At 43.4% G+C, this 20,523-nt stretch overlaps 1 protein-coding gene across 1 annotated transcript; it reads left to right on the top strand.

The window, feature by feature from the left end:
* Nucleotides 1-11,579: 11,579 nt before the first annotated feature.
* On the top strand, nucleotides 11,580-19,423 carry LOC137641007 (myb-like protein X). The gene is made up of 4 exons (XM_068373457.1): nucleotides 11,580-11,817; nucleotides 12,335-12,459; nucleotides 17,653-18,732; nucleotides 18,782-19,423. The coding sequence occupies exons 1-4, from the start codon at nucleotides 11,580-11,582 to the stop codon at nucleotides 19,421-19,423; spliced, it is 2,085 nt and encodes a 694-aa protein (XP_068229558.1).
* Nucleotides 19,424-20,523: the final 1,100 nt, after the last annotated feature.

Here is a 20,523-nt window from a genome sequence, read left to right as displayed (position 1 = left end):
TTCCTTCATAGATAATTGTTTAATAATTTTCCATGAATTGATGCAGTTTGCTTCACTCTTTATATTCATCTATCCTCAACCATATTTTTTAGTAATTATTACTCTGCTTTTAATGTTTTAGAAAGTCGAAATACTCTCGCGTAGCTACCAGTTATATTTTTGTTTCCCATAAAAACGTTTTCTTTGAATGAAAGATGTTTTCGTTTTCTTTATATATTTCAACATATTTTATAAATTGTTACAAATTAATGTATAATGTTCGTTTTACTATTTAAAGCAACCATTTGGTGTTTTCTAACCATTTTAGGAAACAATTTAAAGGAAATAGGAAGTTATCCTTAGGTACGTGTATTAATTAAACACATTATGCAAGCGAGTATAGACTAACATAGAAAGACCATAAACAGATGCGGGTGGAAGGACATGTCTTAGGCCTTTATCCTGCAGTGGACTAGCAACGGCTGATTATTTGTTTTATATATAGCCACATATATAAACATTACTTACGAATGTGTTCTCTCTCTCTCTCTCTCTCTCTCTCTCTCTCTCTCTCTCTCTCTCTCTCTCTCTCTCTCTCTCATGAATATAAATGTATAATTACATTTTTATACGGAAAATGCCCACACACACACTATATATATATATATATATATATATATATATATATATATATATATATATATATATATATATATGTGTGTGTGTGTGTGTGTGTGTGTGTGTACGTATGTGTGTGTGTATTTTGCAAGCGTTTATACATTCAATTATTATTAAAAGGTCATTAATATATTTTTTAGCATAAATGTGCTAATATTAATGTTGCAATGAGTATAGACTATTATCCAATATTTCACATTATCGCAGTTGTGTTTTTCCTATTTCATTTGTAAAAGTTTCTCATTAAATAACGTGCTAGTTTCTTTGGTCGCTGCAACCTCACCATCCTTTTGAGCTAAGGATGGGGTGTTTGGAGAGAGCCTGTAGGTCAATTCAGCAGCCATTACCTGGCCCTCCTTGGTCCTAGCTTGGGGGGAGACGGGGCTTGGGCGCTGATCGTATGCATATATGGTCAGTGTCTAGGGCATTGTTGCGGTTCCTTGCCTTTAAACATTTCGGGAGTTTCATGATCAAACGAATAGAGTTTTGAACGAAATTTTCTGAGAAACGTTTGAAACAAATATGGCGTTTCGTTGTGATTCAATTTTCTCATTTTATTTCGTTTTCTATGCCGATTTCAATCCTTACTGAGTTTCAGTAAGGATCAGTAAGGATTGAAATCGGCATAGAAAACGAAATAAAATGAGAAAATTGAATCACAACGAAACGCCATATTTGTTTCAAACGTTTCTCAGAAAATTTCGTTCAAAACTCTATTCGTTTGATCATGAAATTCCCGTAATGTCTTTTTCTATGATATTAAAATTATTTATTCAATTATACCGAATGAAAATGTGCTAATAATGAGCTTGACATTAAGTACAATTTTTCTTGAAGATGTTGCAGAATTTAATGGCAAATTAGAGAGAATTCTACATGAAACACCCTACTGGCTCGCCTGGGCCACTAGACCTATAGTAAGGGCCACTAGGGCTATAGTAAGAGCCACTAGAGCTATAGTATGAGCCACTAGGTCTATATTAAGAGCCACTAGGCCTATATTAATAGTGAGAGCCACAAGACCTATAGTAAGAGCCACTAGGCCTATAGTAATGTAACATGCCATAGGCTGCATATGAATATCTATTTGGAAACCTAGTTTTACAATGACAACTGAAGGAAATATAACCCTAAATCACTTGATGTCCGTAGCAGCAAAGACAAAAGGAATAAACACCGTGTTTTCAATCGAAGCAATCTTCATTAAAAGAACATGAAAATTGATAGGATTTAATGTTAGCGTTCTCTCTCTCTCTCTCTCTCTCTCTCTCTCTCTCTTATCCATGACGCAGCCTAAAAGGACATATTAGGGGAGCGGCTAAGGGAAAAATCGTTCAGTTTGTGAAGAAAGCATGAAACTTTCCACAGTGGTATTTTAGGACCTAAGGATCATGAAAAAAAATAGACCCCAAAAAAATCGATCCCGTGGTGGCAGCCATATTGAATTTCAAAATGGCCGCAATTTTTTACTTATTTTAGTCTATAACTCCGTAACTAAGGGATGTAGAATGTTAATTCCTGCACCTTCACCCATGTTTTGAGGGTCAAGGAATCCAATGGACTCATTGTCAATTTTACCAAATGTCGGCCATATTGGATTCCAAGATGGCCGACACCAAAATTCAGATTATATTATATCTCATAGAATATCTTTTTTTCTGATTGATTGAACAATTTCTAGATGTCACCCCAATGTTTTCAGGGTTGAGAATTTTCAATTAGCATATTTAATATTTCATTTTGTGTTAGCCATATTGGATTTCAAGATGGCTGCTGCTGACAATATAGGGTTAAAGTGTTCCATGGTCAATGATGCGAAATGCAAAATTTCCAGGTTTTCCAAGAGTTTCAAAGGTGGGTGGTAAATTTGAATATTTCTTGAAATCTTATCCCCTTATGTCTGCCATATTTGATTCCAAAATGGCTGCCTTAACAAATTTTATAGACCAAACTTTCTTAATTTATGCTGTTTATTTAGGTAAAAATGCATTTTCAGCTGAACGTTCAATACAGCATCTCCTGGTAAAAGCATATATCAATATCAGGGTCACATTTGGTTATAATACAACCAATCAAAAAATGAAAGTAAAGATGCATTTTAAGCAGGTCAAGGTTGCATTCCTCATGATTATCAAAGTCAAAATGTCAAAAGTTTGTCAGTTAAACCTCATAGCAATTACCATTACATTTGCAAAGCTGGGTGCAAGCCTTTTTAGTCTTGAATGTCTTAAAGCATTTGCAGTTTCCTGAGCAAGATTTAGTGCAACCACAAGCAATCAGTTCAAGACAGGCTTTTTCAGCTACTGGTAAAGTTGTCCACATAGGTTTGTAACATCCATCCTCAGATTTTCTCCAGCCCCAGTCATTTGCGCAAGGGAGTTGCGGTTGAGATTGGAGGCACTGGCCCCAAATGTATCCTGCCTGGTAAACTGATCTCTTGATATGCTCCTCAAGTGCTGCCCTGGTCGGAGGAATATTGTCAATGTTTCTTGAACATTTTGTGAACAAGTTCATTCGTGCTGCATTCACATGGATATCATCACTAGTACGACAGTACATCAAAACTACGAACCGCTCCAGTTTGCCAATGACCTCTTCTGAAAGTATGCATGGAGACGATAGCAAGATGAAAATCTCTGTTATTTCTGGCAATGCAATCCAAGTGTTCCAAGCTGTTTTCTTTCCATAATTTGCAAAATATGCTGTTGTGTCGCATCCCGTGAAAGCGTGAAAGAATGGCAGTCCTTTTGCCTTCTGAGGACCAATTGAAGATACTATCTCATGAATAGGGATGTACCGAAAGTCTTTGCCAGTTCCAAAGGCAATCCATAGCTCCTGAAGGTTAGAAATGTCACTGAAACTAGCAACTGCCAGGACAACATCAGTGTCCACTGTTCTGATCATCACTGTTTTGAAGCCAGACAAAACTGCATCCTGGACATGCAGCAGGATCCTTGAATCTGCTTCCTCTTGTGTGCATGGCTGAAGTCGATCCGTTTGCAGATCTAGACTTGAGCTAACAACAGACTCATTCAAGGTAGATACAATCACTCTGTTTCCAGTGTCATTTGAAACACACTCGTTAGCTAGGAACTGAAAAAGTTCATCTTTGTTGTTATCATTACATAGGAAATTTTTCCAATTTCCTGGAAGCTTGACATTTTGTGACACCCGTCGGCGAGCACCAGTTCCTCTGCTCTCTCTTGTAGAGAGTTTTAAGCTGTCCTTCAAGTAAACATCCCAAACTATATCAATTCGAAAAGATTTCTGTAACTCAGACATCACATATGGTAGGAACACCTCCTTAGCATACTCCCCAAATGTCTTAACTTCTCCAATTGGCAGAAAGTGTACAACAGCTGCTCCGTCAAAGACTCGAACATCAACAATAGGATGACTTGAGTGCAAATCGTTGTTTTGAGATTGGAGACAGTCTACAAGATCAGACTTTTTCCCTTTCCTCAATTTCCCTCCTGAAGATATTGATGGCGGTTATAGCTGGTTCTCATGTTTGAAAAAATCATCGAGGTTACTTTCCCTCATCTGGCTAGCTATATAGAGTCTGGAGAAGAGACTACAGTCATTCTTAAGTTCTAGAACTTTTTGTTTGTCCTTAGACACACCAGATTTTGATTTACTTTTAAAAAGCAGGAATGAATTTCTCGAAATTGGTGCACTTATTGCTGTCTCATTTTTCACTAATCGCTCCTCAATGAAGGTTTTGAATTGTTCTGTCCCAAGTATTTCAATCTTTTTTAATACTGTCAACTACACACTGGGACAATATATCTTGTGTGTCAATTGTAGACAAGTTCTTGTTTTGATCAAGAAAAAGATTTCCAAGTTCCTCCATTGTGTGAACAAGAGCTTGCACATCCTCCAAGAAAGTTCTTTGTGTAGCGTGGCTCTGATCATGATATTTGCTGCCAGTGTCTGCAGCATCTGTTGGATCCATTTCAAGTTCATATTCTGCTACAATCTGTGAGAGCTGTGGACCAGCCACCATCCATCGTCGCAGGGCACCAGGGTTTTCTGTTAATCCAATAGCTCCACCATCTCCCTTTACACGGGCATTAACCTGCTCGTGGGCTTGGTCCAGTCCAATAGCTGAAAAGGTATTTCCAGTTTTATTGGAAGTAAATGCACCTCGCATGAAAGCATTGTAAACCTCTGGGCATCTTTGCTGGAGAGTAGACATGTCTCTAATGCTCCATGGCAAAGAACCAAGGGGCAAGTTTGGCCAAAGTTTCGACATACAACTCAAAATCAGACGTCCTAATTGCTCTCACAAATGCCAGCAGTGTACGTTCTAGATCAAAGACCATACTCCAAAAATGAAACATGGGATGTTCAAGACGCATCTGTTCACACCATTCAAGGTATGCATTCTTAGAGTCGAGAGCCCTGTCAGCAGTTGATGTGTTAACCTCCTCATAAGCTTGTCTCCGAAGAATATGTAGTGTGGCCATGGTTACCTGATGAGCTCTTCGTGCCTTTGTTACATGAGATCCATGTATAAAACTATCAGCTGTTCCTGAAGTTGCAACATCCGCTTGAGTGAGTGCATTTGTCCAGCCACTCCCCTCAAGCAAGTCCCCAATTACTTTTAAGGAAGCCATTTCTATATGCAAGGGACCAAGCATCACAACATATTTGTCTTCACCATATAGATTTGAAAATTTCCATTGAATTTGTTTGCCTATGGCATATAGAGGTTGATCCATTGTCAGAACTGGGACCTGACCTGGATTAAGTAGTTGTGTGCCATCCTGATTGGTCTTCATACAATGCATTATCATGGCAACAGAATGCGATGCTTCCCTAAACATTGGCATTAGGGCTATAGGGGTTGGCAATTTGGCATTAGTTGGATCCTGTAGTGATGCATGGAATGCTGCCCAAGACAAAAAATCATCTTTATCAACAGTTTCTTTTAGAAAAACTGAGACAAGTTTCTGGAGCCACCTGTTCTCAACCTTCTCATCATCAAGTAGCTTATTCGTTTTTGGTGTCACGGGTCCAGCAATTATTGGTGCTTTAATTTCCTTAGGCATTTGAGGAGCAGGTAAAATGTTTGTGTAACTTAATGGCAATGGAGGTATTCGTTTTTCAGTGATATTGTCCTCTAAAACAGATCGATTTCGATCGGTTCCACAACTGTCTTGAGTCGGATGTTGGCATAAAGAGTTGGCTGTTCCTTGAAATGATTCATCTGAGGTCACAGAACTCGGGTTATGATCAATATTATCAACTTGTCCAGTAGTGAAAACACTGTTTTTCAACTGTGGGGGACATACAACTCCATCATTGTCAAATTGTTTTATAATACTATGAGCAACTGAAGATGATATCCTAAGAACTCGGTCATAGGATATGGACAACCCATGCATGTGGAGACAGTCAATCCGTTCACGCTTTCTAGTCTTAACATGCATTTTGAGACCAAGGTAGAGTGGGATAGGAACTTCCCGGTCATTGTTATGTCGCACTACCGATTGTCTTTGTCTTGTAGTTTTCTTAACACTATTGAAGACTATGAGTTGTGATATGGTTTTTGCTGCCTGGTTAGCAGATTTCTCCTTCATTGACTGTGATTTAATACTAGGTCCATCAAGAATCATGTTGACAAGTGCAAGCAATGTTTTAGGAACAGTTTCTTCCTCACATAATGAACCACTAAATGCATGGCTAAATTCAAAAAGCTGTTTTCGAACTATTGTGGCTGCTTTAGCCAAATGAATTGCTTCTGAATCATTATCAGAAGAAGCCTGCAAAATTGCGTCACCAATTGCTTTTTCATAAGTAAGTAAAATATCTCTCCCCTGCTTTGTAGCCTTCAGGTATGGACAGTATCCTAGAAGACGTTCTTTGAGTCTAGTGGAGTTAACATTACCCTTATATTCTGGGCTAAGTTCTGCAAGACGTTCACTATACACTGTTACTAAATCAGCCAGACGAAAAACAGGCACAGTTGCAGCAGTTGCTGACAGCCTCTGTTCCTCAATGTATGATATCAACTCTGCCAGTGCAATACTATCACATGAAAGTAAATCTGAACTGCCCTTGACACTTTCGGAACGTTCCTCTAATTTCACTTGTCTCCTGTACCTATTGAAGAGATTGGTCAAGCAATCTTTGTGATATATGGCTGAGATGCGACCATGTCACCAGGGGCTAATTTTGTTAATAGCTTTGTGTCTCTTAGCTTAGTAGCATACATTCGAACCATTTCATCAAGTCCAAATGTACTAGCATTGTGTAGTCCTGGGGGTCCCGCCTTTTGGTCACAGAAAAAGCAGACGGGTTCTTCCTGATCGGAGGTGCTACAGTGAGGACCCTGAATACTAGATATTCGTTTAACTGGACTGTAAACACAAGATTCGTCACTTTCATCTGCAAGTTCTAAGGCACGCTTTTCTATGCGGTCAAGCTTCAAATCAGTAAACAAGTTTCTGCAGTTCTTGTGCTATTGTCCTCTGTTTTTCTGCAAGGTTACAGCTATGCCTGAGCCGTCGTTTAACTGCTGCGGACATACGTTTAACGGAACTTTTCCAAGTTCATGGAATTTCATTAAGTTCTTTTCAAATGACTGATAGCTTTGCCCTATCGCTTTGGCAACCCCTCGCCATCTCCCTCGCCATGGTTGTTCAAGGGCCTGTGACGTCGTATTCTGCTGGCACAGTACACATAAATTCCTGTCGATCAGGGGTCTTGTCACGTTGGTTTCACCCGGCTTAACAAGTTGGAATTGTTTTGACATTGTTGTCTTGTTGCATCAAACCTGAAAATAAGCATACAAACACTATGAAATAAAATCTAAAAGTAAAAAAAATAGTATGACGGCCATCTTGAAATCCAAAATGGCCGCCATTAGGTCACTTTTAAAGTTAATAACATCGACTGATCCTCTGAAATTGAAAACATGAAGATAGACAGTGATTTTATGGTCTATTACCCGATATAACACAAAAGTTTTAGAAAAATAGGAGATTTTGTCGGCCATATTGGAATTCAATATGGCGGCCACCAGGGGACACTATTTTCTAGGGTCTATTTTTTTTTTATGAACCATAGGTCCCATAGAGTTCACAAATCAAGTTTCATGCTTTCTTCACAAACTGAACGATTCTGGTGAAAAGTGGCCCTTACCCGCTCAGCTATATTAATCATTCCCTTCATGTTAACGTGCATAATAATAGAAAAGTTATTCCATTGATAACGCTAATAATAATAATGATACCACTACTATTACTACTACTACTACTAGTACTACTATTACTAATAATAATAATAAATAATAATAATAATAATAATAATAATAATAATAATAATACGATATAAACGTTTTACTTTCCACATGTATTGATTCCTCTGTCCAAACTTCAAAGAATCGTAATTGATCTCTCTCTCTCTCTCTCTCTCTCTCTCTCTCTCCTTTAGAATGGTTTCTTATGCACATTTACACACACACACACACACACACACACACACATATATATATATATATATATATATATATATATATATATATATATATATATATATATATATATATATATAACATTGTGAAAGGGTTTCCGTAACTATATGATCAACAGAGCTGCACTAGTCATAGCTTGTTTGTTGTAAGCGATCAGACTAAACTCTCCCGCCATCACCAATCTGCATTGGCCGGCGTTTAGATGAAAATGGCCAAACATCTTACATAACTAACAACATGTCAAAAGGTTTTTTCCTGCAATGGACCAGATATGGGTGCATTTGTTGTTGTTATTGTTGTTGATGTTGTTGTTGTTGTTGTTGTTAGATAGCTTTCCTTTCAAAATTATTCGGATGTTTTGGGCTCAAGCCATGACGTCCTGATGGAAGGTTCCTTTCGGTAGCTTCCTTGGGTATATTAACTACAAGGATATTCCCAGAGAATTAAACCACAGGTTATCACAGAATTCTTACTTCTGGTGCGAGTATCCTAAAGGTTTCCCTTTAAGTCATCGTATATCAACAGGGGACGCATGTATTAACACGCCACATAGCTATCTGGACCCCATATAGAGTTAACACTTCGATATGGAAAGGTGGAGAATAACTGGGGAGCCGTTCCACAATTACACTCGTTCGTGGCTACTTTTGGTACTCGAAACGTAAACAAACGGGCGCCATTGCTAAATGACGTCACGTCCGTCCTCATCCTTCTGCTTGTAGCTACCTTGCTTAAACGGATTTCCACTTGTGCGATTTTCATCGACTTGCATCACCGTTATGTCTATACCTTCAGCCTCGCCTTCTTCTGGAAAGTTGAGTACCAGGTCCCAGTATTGTTTAAATAAGCTCTGGCCGTAAAGTAACTTATACTTTTCGTAATATTTTGTGTTTTGTGGCGGAGCTGTGCTACTACCGGACACGCCATTTTATGGCGTCGCTGTTCTCTTGCATGCCTTATTTAGCTAGTCAGAACAGCTTTTTTCCGGCCTCTTAACTAATTGATATTGTTAGTTATTTAGTCTTCATGGCTAGGAACTTCATATATCGTGTTAAAGCTCTATTATCAGGTCATCGCTTGACCCCATACTAGATTGCTAGCCTAGCCCCTAGGCTAGATTGCCTAGCACTTGTGTTCAAGCATGATATATTCCAGTGATCCTAGGTTAAGTTATGAAGATAGTGGCATTATTTATCATACTGATAACTGTGATGCAAGTGTTTTTCGCCTTCAGGGACCATATAAGGGACCGGTTTGAATCCGTACCTTTCTAACCTAACCTAAATGTAGGAACCCCTATATGCTCCCTTCATCCCCTGCCTACGGGCATTCCCTCTGCGTGGCCATGCTTCCCCTTCTATATAGGGGAATCTTGTCCACAATCAGAGTATTTATCGCTTCTCTGTCTACCTTAAGGGAATGATACCCCCTTAGGGTTGCGACCGAGAAAGAGGAACGGCTCTGTCCTTCCTCAGTTGCTTATGGTTAGGTTACTTACCCTTCCATGCAACTTGCGATGTGTCTTTCAGCCTACCTAGCATGGGAATTAACACTCCTTATCTAGGTTAGGCCTTGGGGGGGGGGGGGGCTAGTTCTGTACTTTTATAGTTTGAGACGGTACTCTTGCACCATTCTCATTCTGGTTACCTACCCTAGGCTAGGGAGCGTCCTCCCTTTCCTTGGTGGCCATTCTTGTACAGAGCCTCCCCTATGGAAGACCCCTCTTCTTCTCCCTCCCCACCTATCCCTTGGTGTAGGCTAGCCCATACATAGGCTGGCCTATACACATCTGTCCCTAGTCCTACAACTCCTCCCTTGGGTGGAGTGATAGGGCTATCTTGATTTCCTGTTGAGCAGGCCGCTCTGGTACACATACCCTTCATAGCGTTCTATGGGGGTGGCCACTGGCAGCGATTTGTCCAACAGGGGGTTCCCCCTCTTGAGTGTACTCTAACCCTCCCTTGGGTTACCCTGGCACCCGACCGGCTGCCGGCCCCCTGCCATTGGATGCTAGGAGGACCTACTCCTATCATGGGTACACTCTCCCTGGAGGGATGCCGGAGGGGTATGTGGTCTTACCCCTCCAATCCCTCCTTATCTGTCTCTCTATCTACCCTGGTGCCGGTCCCTTTCCGCCTCTACTGCCGGCGATATCGCCCTACCCTTTGGTGACTCTCTCTCATAAGATACCCTCCCTCCTCTAAGTCGTCAGCCTTCCGTGTGCCGGGGGGCTGCCGCCATCCGTCGGCATACAACCGATGGCCCACCCCTCCCTTACCTAGTTTCGGTTGTCCGACCTTCGGGCCGGCCTCCGGCGTGCCGGCATTGATTGCCGGCGGTCGCCAAGTTGGTATTATGCTTAGATTCTCAATGTGTCTGCCTTAATGCCTTACACCCTGCTGGAGCGGCCTCCGGCCTGCCGGGGCCCTCCAGAGGCACCAAGGGACTTGCACCCCTTCTTCTACCTGTCGACAGTCCTACACTGCAGCCAGATGGCTTAGCCACTTCTATGTATAGGTATTGTCTTACCATTCTACTAGTGGCTGTGCTGTCTTCTTGCACATTACAAATTTCGAGCATACTCTGTGTGTCTTAGCACGGTCGGTTGCCGGAACCTAGATCTATACGGGGTCTCCTACTACCCCTTTAACCCAAGGAACTGAGTGGTCTCAGTCCCTGATACACCTCGCAGGCAATCTCTGCTAGAACTTAGCTTCTACCCACCACGGTGATCCATGCGGATTTCCGTTTTGTGTCCCTCGGTCACAAATGAAATTGCCTATTGATAAGGTTACGGTAACCGACTGGGCGGGATTCACAAGTATGTGTCTATCTACTTCCTTTCCCGCTCCTTTTCTCAAACATTACAATATTCATGAATTATGTAATGTTAGGTGAAATTTTGACTACTTAAAATTTAACCTTAGAGTAATGTAAGTCATTCTTATGCCTTCCATATACTCATGATCTCTTTCTTTTACAGGAGGAGTATATGAAGTGTGACCGCAACTTCTGTGGAGTGAAGCGCCCGGACTTCTACGGGCACAAGGCGTGTCGTACCCACGCCCCCTGCGCCGCCAAGAAAGGCGACCTGAAATACTGGGACCCGCAGCACTGTACAGTCTGCAAGAGTCGTCTGGTCGAAGCGTTCGACGATCCTCCTTCAGCGGAGGTAAGGGACAACGCTCGGGAGAAGCTACGCAAGTGAATGCGTGGCTTCCAGAAGAACGCCACCGGACCGTATCTCGCTACCGAAGATTTGAGGGCCTTGCTATTCCCGAAGGCATCGAAAGACTCAGTGGTCCCTAGTGATCAGATTCCTACCATCCAGATAGTAGTGGAACCTGATGTTGTCATGGCCCAGGCCATGCATGAGTGCCGTCTAGATTCCGACAACGTGGAACGTATGTTGGAAGTGTCGGAAACTACGGAGAGGAACCTCATGGGCGAGGAGCTCGACTATGAGGAAGATCAGGTGGAATACCCTGATTCGGAGCAAGAGGTCACTCCCACTTCTACCCCAGCACCAACTCCTACACCGACCGAGGAATCCCTTCCTTCAACGTCCGCCACCCCAGACCCTATCCCATCAGGCACTCAGGAGATTTTCAAGATGCTTGAAGCTCTCATGGATAAGAAACTTTGCGAGACCCATGAGCTTTTCAAGTCTAACCTCGGAAGTTCTAAGCAACCGAAAAGGATTTCGGTTAAGGACCTCCCTGCCTGCTCGGATACTAACCCATGGAGGTATGCCGAGCACATGCCGATCACCACGGGCAAGATCTTCATCAGTGAGAAGGTCGGCTCGATCGCGTTGGAAGAAGTGGAGTTCTTCCCGAACTTTGAGGCTTATCCGGACTGTTACGTCCGACTCAGGTCCGAACCCGCCTCTAAAGAAGAGACCGAACCGAAGGAGGTAATTGTGTTCGATCTCTCGAAGGGCCCAGGCTATGCTAGCCAACACGGTGAAGAGTAGGGGCTTCACCAATTCAAAGATGCCGGCGCTTAGTAAAAAGCACCCAACCTTCGTCGCACCGGACAATGCGACCTTCCCCTTTCTCGAAAAGGCCTTCACTGCGGTACTGAAAGCAGTGGAAGAAGGGAAACCTTGCCCTGTACTGGAGGAGTGCAGGCCCTTCTCCCTGACTACTCCCCCCGATGATAGGCACTGGAAAGACGTCCAGTCGACATTCACAGTGGGGAAGCAAGAGCCTGACGTTGCTGGTCGTCAGTTTAATGAGGACCTCCAAAAACTCAACGATCATCTCCTTCGTAGGGAACATGATACGAAGGAAAGGATTGCCGCATCTATGTCCCTCCAGGTACAGCTTGAAGTCATGGCCGGTGACACTAGGGTCCCAGACTTCTACATGGTCCTTGCCAAAACGCATTTGGCAACGGTCATGAAGGATCTGTACAGCTTCACTAGGCCTCGCAGAGCCTGTCGTGAATTCGTGTTCGCGAGCGCTACAGTGAGACACGAACCCCGGAGGCTGATTTCCTCCAACATCTGGGGTAAACACCTCTTTCCCTCCTCCCTAGTGAAAGAGATCGCCGACAAAGCCGCCACGGAGAACAGGAACCTTCTCCATAAGTGGGGCATGTCGAAGAAAAGGAAATCCTCTCAGGACGACGGCCCTCAACCTAAGAGGAAACCTCAGAAACCAAAACCCCAGCAACGTCAACAGAGACGGCAGTTTCCGGGTTCCGCTACTCCCCAAGTGGCAGCTCAGCCACAACAGACCTTTCAGCTGGTCACCCAACTGGTTCTATCGCAGTCACCGGTCTTCACCCCTGCATTTGAGCAGCAAACCACTACCTTGCGTCCCAAAGGTAGAGGCTCAAGCAGAGGCTCAGGCAGAGATGTGTCTCGCCGTTCCTCCAGAGGCAGAGGAGGAAGGGGAGCTAGCGGCCGAGGTAGCAAACCCTCGGGAAGCCAGAAGCAATGAAGGGCTTCCGGTGGGAGGAAGACTCCACCAATTCCAGGATCGTTGGACCTTCGATCCCTGGGCACACAGCATCGTCAAGAAGGGACTAGGCTGGAGCTGGACTCAACCACCCCCAGCCTTCCAGCAATTCTTCCAACAGTCAACCCCCCTCCTGGAAGAATATGTCCTAGAACTCTTGAACAAGAAGGTGATAAGGAGGGTAAAGTCAACCAGGGAGACTATTTTGCGTCCCCAAGAAGGACTCCGACAAACTCAGAGTCATTCTAGACTTATCCCCCCTCAACAAGTTCATCGCGAACAACAAGTTCAAGATGCTGACTCTTCAACAAATACGGACCCTCCTGCCTCAAGGGTCCTACACGGTCTCTATAGACCTGGCGGATGCCTACTGGCACGTTCCAATGAACCATCACGCTTCCTCCTACCTAGGATTTCGACTCCAAAGGAAAAGTTACGCCTTCAGGGCCATGCCCTTCGGGCTCAACGTGGCCCCACGGATCTTCACCAAGCTGGCAGACGCCATCGTTCAACAGCTCCGCCTTCGCGGCGTCCAGGTGATGGCCTACCTAGACGACTGGCTGGTCTGGGCGACATCGCCCGAAGATTGTGTACGATCCTGTAACAAAGTCACCCAGTTCCTAGAACACCTGGGATTCAAGATAAACACCAAGAAATCTCGCCTCTCTCCAGCCCAGAAGTTCCAATGGTTAGGAATCCATTGGGATCTTCAGTTACACCGCCTTTCCATCCCACAGAAGAAAAGGAAGGAAATAGCAGGGTCTGTCAAAAAAACTGCTGAAATCCAAAAGGATCTCAAGACGACAGCAGGAACAAGTTCTAGACTCTCTACAGTTCGCCTCTGTGACAAACCCAGTGCTTCGCGCACAGCTAAAGGATGCGCGGGAGTCTGGAGACGTTCTGCATCCATCGCTCGAAGAGACCTCAAGAGACGGCTCCCAAACAGACTTCGGTTACTCTTAAAGCCGTGGTCGGAAGCAAAGGCCCTGAAAAGGTCCATTCCTCTTCAACACCCACCTCCATCACTCAACATCCACACGGACGCTTCGCTGGATGGTTGGGGAGGTCACTCCCACCAACAACAGGCTCAAGGGACATGGTCTCCCCTATTCAAGACGTTTCACATCAACATCTTGGAGGCCATGGCGGTCCTTCTCACTCTGAAGAAACTCTCTCCGCCTCCCTCGATCCACATCCGTCTGACTCTGGACAACTCGGTGGTAGTCAGATGTCTCAATTATCAGGGCTCGAGATCGCCCCAGATAAATCAGGTACTTCTTCCGATCTTCCGTCTGGCAGAAAAGAAGAAATGGCACCTGTCTGCAGTTCATCTACAAGGATTCCGCAATGTGACGGCGGACGCTCTATCACGGACAAACCCAATAGAGTCGGAATGGTCTCTAGACGCAAGATCATTCTCCTTCATCTCTCGCCAAGTCCCGGAACTTCAGATCGATCTCTTCGCAACGAGCGACAACAATCAACTTCCTCGTTATGTGGCCCCGTACGAGGACCCCAAGGCAGAAGCAGTGGATGCCATGTCACTGGATTGGAACAGATGGTCCAGGATATACCTGTTCCCTCCCACCAACCTTCTGCTGAAAGTCCTCTCCAAACTGAGAACCTTCAAAGGGACAGCGGCCCTAGTGGCTCCCAAGTGGCCCCGGAGCAATTGGTACCCCCTGGTCCTGGAGCTGCAGCCCAAGCTGATCCCCCTCCCGGGCCCAGTTCTCTCTCAGCAAGTACAGAAGTCGACTGTCTTCGCTTCATCACTGAAAGTCAGGGACCTTCATCTCATGATTTTCTCTCCCTAGCCGCGAAGAAAAGGTTTGGGATCTCGAAGAAAAGTCTAGACTTCCTCGAGGAATACAAGACCGAATCCACACGACGGCAATACGAATCATCCTGGAGAAAGTGGGTCTCGTTCGTCAAAGCAAAAAACCCTACGGAAATCACCATTGATTTTTGCATGTCCTTCTTCATTCACCTTCATGGACTAGGCTTAGCAGCCAACACGATTTCTACCTGCAAATCGGCTTTGACTAGACCACTACTGTACGCCTTCCAGATTGATCTCTCCAGCGATATCTTCAATAAACTACCAAAGGCATGCGCTAGACTACGCCCAGCACCTCCGCCAAAACCTATCTCCTGGTCCCTGGACAAGGTGCTCCATTTTGCCTCTAACTTGGACAACGATTCGTGCCCTCTCAAGGATCTGACTCAAAAAGTTATATTCCTTTTTGCTCTCGCCTCGGGAGCCCGAGTCAGCGAAATAGTGGCATTATCAAGAGACGAGGGTCATATCCTGTTCACAGATACAGGAGAACTTACCCTCTTCCCAGATCCGACGTTTCTCGCAAAAAACGAATTACCCACCAAGAGATGGGGCCCCTGGAGAATCTGCCCCCTGAAGGAAGATGTCTCTCTATGTCCAGTAGAGAGTCTCAAGGTCTATCTTCGAAGAACTTCAGACTTTGGTGGAGGCCAACCCTTCAAAGGAGAAACATCGGGTAGCGACCTGTCACTGAAACAACTAAGACCGAAAATCACCTACTTCATTCGCAGAGCGGATCCTGGCGGTACACCCGCAGGTCACGATCCTAGAAAAGTCGCATCTTCTCTGAATTTCTTCCAGAGTATGGATTTCGAAAGCCTCAAGAGCTTCACAGGATGGAAATCTTCGCGCGTTTTCTTCAAGCACTACGCGAAGCAAGTGCATGAAGTCAAACATTTCGTGGTAGCCGCAGGTAGTGTTATGAAACCTGCAGTTTAACTCTGCATAGAACAGCGAGTTACTTGGGACTTTAACTCTATGGGTGCCTGTGTTGACCCTCGTGTGATACATAGTGATTTCATGGACACTTAGTGTTTCTAATAGACTGTTCTTTCCTAGGTGAAATGTCATAGACTTCACATGAGTGCCACATGCCTAAGGGCATGATGTGTTTTTTCCTTTGTTAAAGACTGACGTTCCTCTGGAACTTGTGCTTTCTAAAAATTTGAAATTTCTTTCAGATTCAAGATTGAAGTCTTCTAATGTCTATGTACATTATTTATTATTGTAAATTAACTTTACATCCTTTATTGCATTTATTACTACTATAACCTGCAATTTATGAAATAAAATGTCTATTTTATTACTTGTGCGTCTCTCTTCGCTCCTATTTACACTATGAAATACATGAATGTCATAGTTTCATTTACCCCTTTCCTTTGAAATGAGAAGAATAATATGCTTTGTCTGTATTATATACTCACCTATGCTGTGTAATATTCCTAAATGAATACTTACCTACGCCATACCTTCGAGACCAGATTGTTTTCTACCCATGGAATATAGTGATTAACTATCACTCATCTACTCTTTAGAATGTTCCTACACGAATATTGACCATTCTGTCTTGTCTCCGAGTCCTTCACGAACTCTCCGCAGGGTGAGTAGCCCTTCGATGACCACTTTGAATTTTGGTATAACCCGCTGGGACTTCTCTGCCAGGGGGGGCAGGAAGCTGGATCCCCACGGAACCTCTACCGAGGTCACATTACATACCTCTATTCAAAGCCCTTGGCACTTACTCTAATAAGGGGAAATTTTCCACGATACATGGATTCTCTGGTACTCTTCCATCAGGACATCATGGCTTGAGCCCAAAAAACGGATTTTGAGTGAAGCGAAAAATCTATTTTTGGGTGAGATAGCCATGACGTCCTGATGGACCCTCCCTGCTATTCTAGTCCAGCCTTTCAGGCCCCACCCTGTCCTGCTGTATCATGGAGATTAGCAAGGAGCTGGCATCAGGATGAGGACGGACGTGACGTCATTTAGCAATGGCGCCCGTTTGTTTACGTTTCGAGTACCAAAAGTAGCCACGAACGAGTGTAACTGTGGAACGGCTCCCCAGTTATTCTCCACCTTTCCATATCGAAGTGTTAACTCTATATGGGGTCTAGATAGCTATGTGGCGTGTTAATTCATTCGTCCCCTGTTGATATACGATGTCTTAAAGGGAAACCTTTAGGATACTCGCACCAGAAGTAAGAATTCTGTGATAACCTGTGGTTTAATTCTCTGGGAATATCCTTGTAGTTGATATACCCAAGGAAGATACCGAAAGGAACCTTCCATCAGGACGTCATGGCTATCTAACCCAAAAATAGATTTTTCGCTTCGCTCAAAATCCGTTTTTTAATCAAATATGTAGTTCTATGTATGTATGTACTTATGTACGTACATATGTATGTAATGTATGTATGTATGTATGTACTTATGTACATGTATGTATGTATGTATGTATGTTCTATCTTAGTGACGTCTAAAACTCGAAGACCGCATCGTATCCGAAGCCGATTTCTGCGGTGTCTTCAGATTTCAAATCTGAAGCCGATCTCTAGGGAGTCTTCAGCTTTTTAGTCTTCAGATGATTTTTTTTTTTCAGAATGATGGTGGTTCCACGTTAGTTACAGTTAGTATCTAAAGCTATGTTTGGTAAGAATATGTGTACAGTATGTGTGGAGTGTGTAAAGGAAATTCAACTCCCAACTCAGGGTATGCCGTGGGGTAAATTGTTGCCGGATTTCTTAATCTTTGGTTTTGCATTGCTATCCGGGGCAGTGGTATATGTTATTGATAGTTTCTCTTCCGTAGTCGCGGAGGAAAAAGACACCGTTGAGGAGAATGCCTATTCGCCTTCTGTGATCACTGAAGACTGTGGAAGAATTGGGAGGAATGCCAAGGATACCATTGATGAGAATGTCTTCTCGCCTTCTGTGATCACTGAAGACTGTGGAAGACTTGGGAGGAATGCCAAGGATGCCATTGAGGAGAATGTCTTCTCGCCTTCTGTGATCGCTGAAGACAGTGGAAGACTTGGGAGGAATGCCAAAGATGCCATTGAGGGGAATGTCTTCTTGCCTTCTGTGATCAATGAAGACTGTGGAAGAATTGGGAGGAATGCCAAGGATACCATTGAGGAGAATGTCTTCCTGCCTTCTGTGATCCCTGAAGACAGTGGAAGACTTGGAAGGAACGCCAAGGAAACCATTCATGAGAATGAAGAAGAATTTGGGTTTCTGGAATTGTTAAGAAATTTCCTAAATGACCCCGGTCTGACTGAATTTAGCAAATCGTCTTTGCTGGAAGATTTCAGCAGAAATTATATTTACGAACTTACTCTTCAAATGAAGAGGAAGATCCAGAGGACCGAGAAGGAAAATGTTGAACTGAAAACACTTTTAGGCAATTGCTCTTCTCGAATCAGTCGGATCGAAATGGAGAATCAGGCATCCCCGTGTTGGAGAATTACAGAAAAAGAAAAAAACAAGGATGAAGCACATAGTGCAGAGTCTTCAATGACAGCTCTTCAGCGGAGGATTGAAGTGCTAGAGAACAAATCAGAGACTAGAAGGTCTTCAATGATAGCTCTTCAGCAGAGGATTGAACTGCTAGAGAACAAATCAGAGAATAGAAAGTCTTCAATGATAGCTCTCCAGCGGAGAATTGAAAAGATGGAGGACAGATTCGGTGAGCTGGGCGAAGCTCGTGAGGGAGTCATAGGAAAGGATTTATCTCTTTTGTTAAAGAGAATTACTGATTTGGAAGTTCAAAATGAGATCACAAAAAAGGATGTGGGTCTTGTTTTTGGTATGTTTCAAAATCTAATCGATATTCTTGAAGAAAAACGAAAGAATAGGGAAAAACAACCGTGGAGGGACAGTAAACAGAGGCGAGGAAGAAGTGGATGAGGCAATAAGAGAAAGGACAAATGAAGAATCAGATAGTGAGAAAGAAGTTGATAGTGAAAGTGAAGATTCAGAGAGTGAGGAAGATCGTGAAATGGAAGAGTCAGATAGTGAGGAAGATGATACTGAAAGTGAAGAGTTAGAGAGTGAGGAAGATGATACTGAAAGTGAAGAGTCAGAGAGTGAGGAAGATGATTCTGAAAGTGAAGAGTCAGAGAGTGAGGAAGATGATACTGAAAGTGAAGAGTCAGAGAGTGAGGAAGATGATACTGAAAGTGAAGAGTCAGAGAGTGAGGAAGATGATTCTGAAAGTGAAGAGTCAGAGAGTGAGGAAGATGATACTGAAAGTGAAGAGTCAGAGAGTGAGGAAGATGATACTGAAAGTGAAGAGTCAGAGAGTGAGGAAGATGATACTGAAAGTGAAGAGTCAGAGAGTGAGGAAGATGATACTGAAAGTGAAGAGTCAGAGAGTGAGGAAGATGATACTGAAAGTGAAGAGTCAGAGAGTGAGGAAGATGATCCTGAAAGTGAAGAGTCAGAGAGTGAGAAGTTGATAGTGAAAGTGAAGAGAGAGTGAGGAAGATAGTGAAATGGAAGAGTCAGATAGTGAGGAAGATGATACTCAAAGTGAAGAGTCAGAGAGTGAGGAAGATGATACTGACAGTGAAGAGTCAGAGAGTGAGGAAGATGATACTGAAAGTGAAGAATCAGATTGTGAGGAAGATAATAGTGAAAGACAAGAATCAGATAATGAGGAAGATGATAGAGAAAATGATGAGTCAGAGAGTGAGGAAGATGATACTGAAAATGAAGAATCGGGTATCGAGGAAGATGATGATACAACATATTCTTGGGACCTGAAACTTTGTCCTAAGGTAGACCATCCTTACTTTAATGAAAAAGGTATTTCCGTGTATAGGTGGAGGTGCATAAAGAAACTAAAGGGTAAAAAACTGGGCAGGGGAACATATGCCAAAGTTTATTCCATTCCACCAAACTTGTGTGTGAAAGTAGCAAGCAAAGATTCTTCGTATCTACTTCTCAGAGAGGTTATGCATATGGTAGAACTCCAGCACACGGCTGTGCCGAGACTTGTTGGGGTCTGCCTTGGCCGGCGGAAGGGAATCATCATGAGTCGCCACCAGATGACTCTGAACTTTTGGATAAGGGTTCACAAACCCCACTTGTGTGATAGAATATTTGTGTTGAGAGATTTATGCCACATAATGTATGACATCCATAAGGCCGGCTTATGTCACAATGACCTTAAACCTAATAACGTCATGATCGACATAACGCCCGATGGCCCAAGGGTGACAGTCATTGATTTTGGCCTGGTGAGGAAGATAGGTGAAAGAATTTTCGGCAAAAAAAAATTAAACTCCTTAGAGGTGAGAAGGATGCTTAAATATAAAGATGAGAGAAAATGGTATGCGCCACAAATCTGGCTTGGAGGACCATGCTATCCTTCAACTGATGCATTTTCTCTCGCATATATCTTCGAGTCCGTGCTTGACATTTATGTGGATGGCGAAATGAAAGAAGTATTGGGTTGGTTTGCGAGATGCTATGGTACGGAAGCTGGGTGTTCCATTGAAACGCTGGAATTTCATTTGTGGAGAATGGCTCAGAAGTTTCATAAAAAGAGGGAAAGTCTATATCAAGTACAATCAGAGA

This window comes from Palaemon carinicauda, chromosome 5, assembly GCF_036898095.1.
Source record: "Palaemon carinicauda isolate YSFRI2023 chromosome 5, ASM3689809v2, whole genome shotgun sequence".
Classification (NCBI taxonomy): Eukaryota; Metazoa; Arthropoda; class Malacostraca; order Decapoda; family Palaemonidae; genus Palaemon; species Palaemon carinicauda.
This window is presented reverse-complemented; position numbering and strand designations above follow the sequence as displayed.

What these genes read in the sequence shown, in the direction of transcription:
- LOC137641007 (XM_068373457.1), top strand. Translation starts at nt 11,580, where the DNA reads ATGGGCGAGGAGCTCGACTATGAGGAAGATCAGGTGGAATACCCTGAT. An exon ending in CCGCATCTATGTCCCTCCAG is followed by an intron (nt 12,460 to 17,652) that starts GTACAGCTTGAA and finishes CTCCCAACTCAG; the next exon opens with GGTATGCCGTGGGGTAAATT. An exon ending in ATGAGATCACAAAAAAGGAT is followed by an intron (nt 18,733 to 18,781) that starts GTGGGTCTTGTT and finishes ATATTCTTGAAG; the next exon opens with AAAAACGAAAGAATAGGGAA.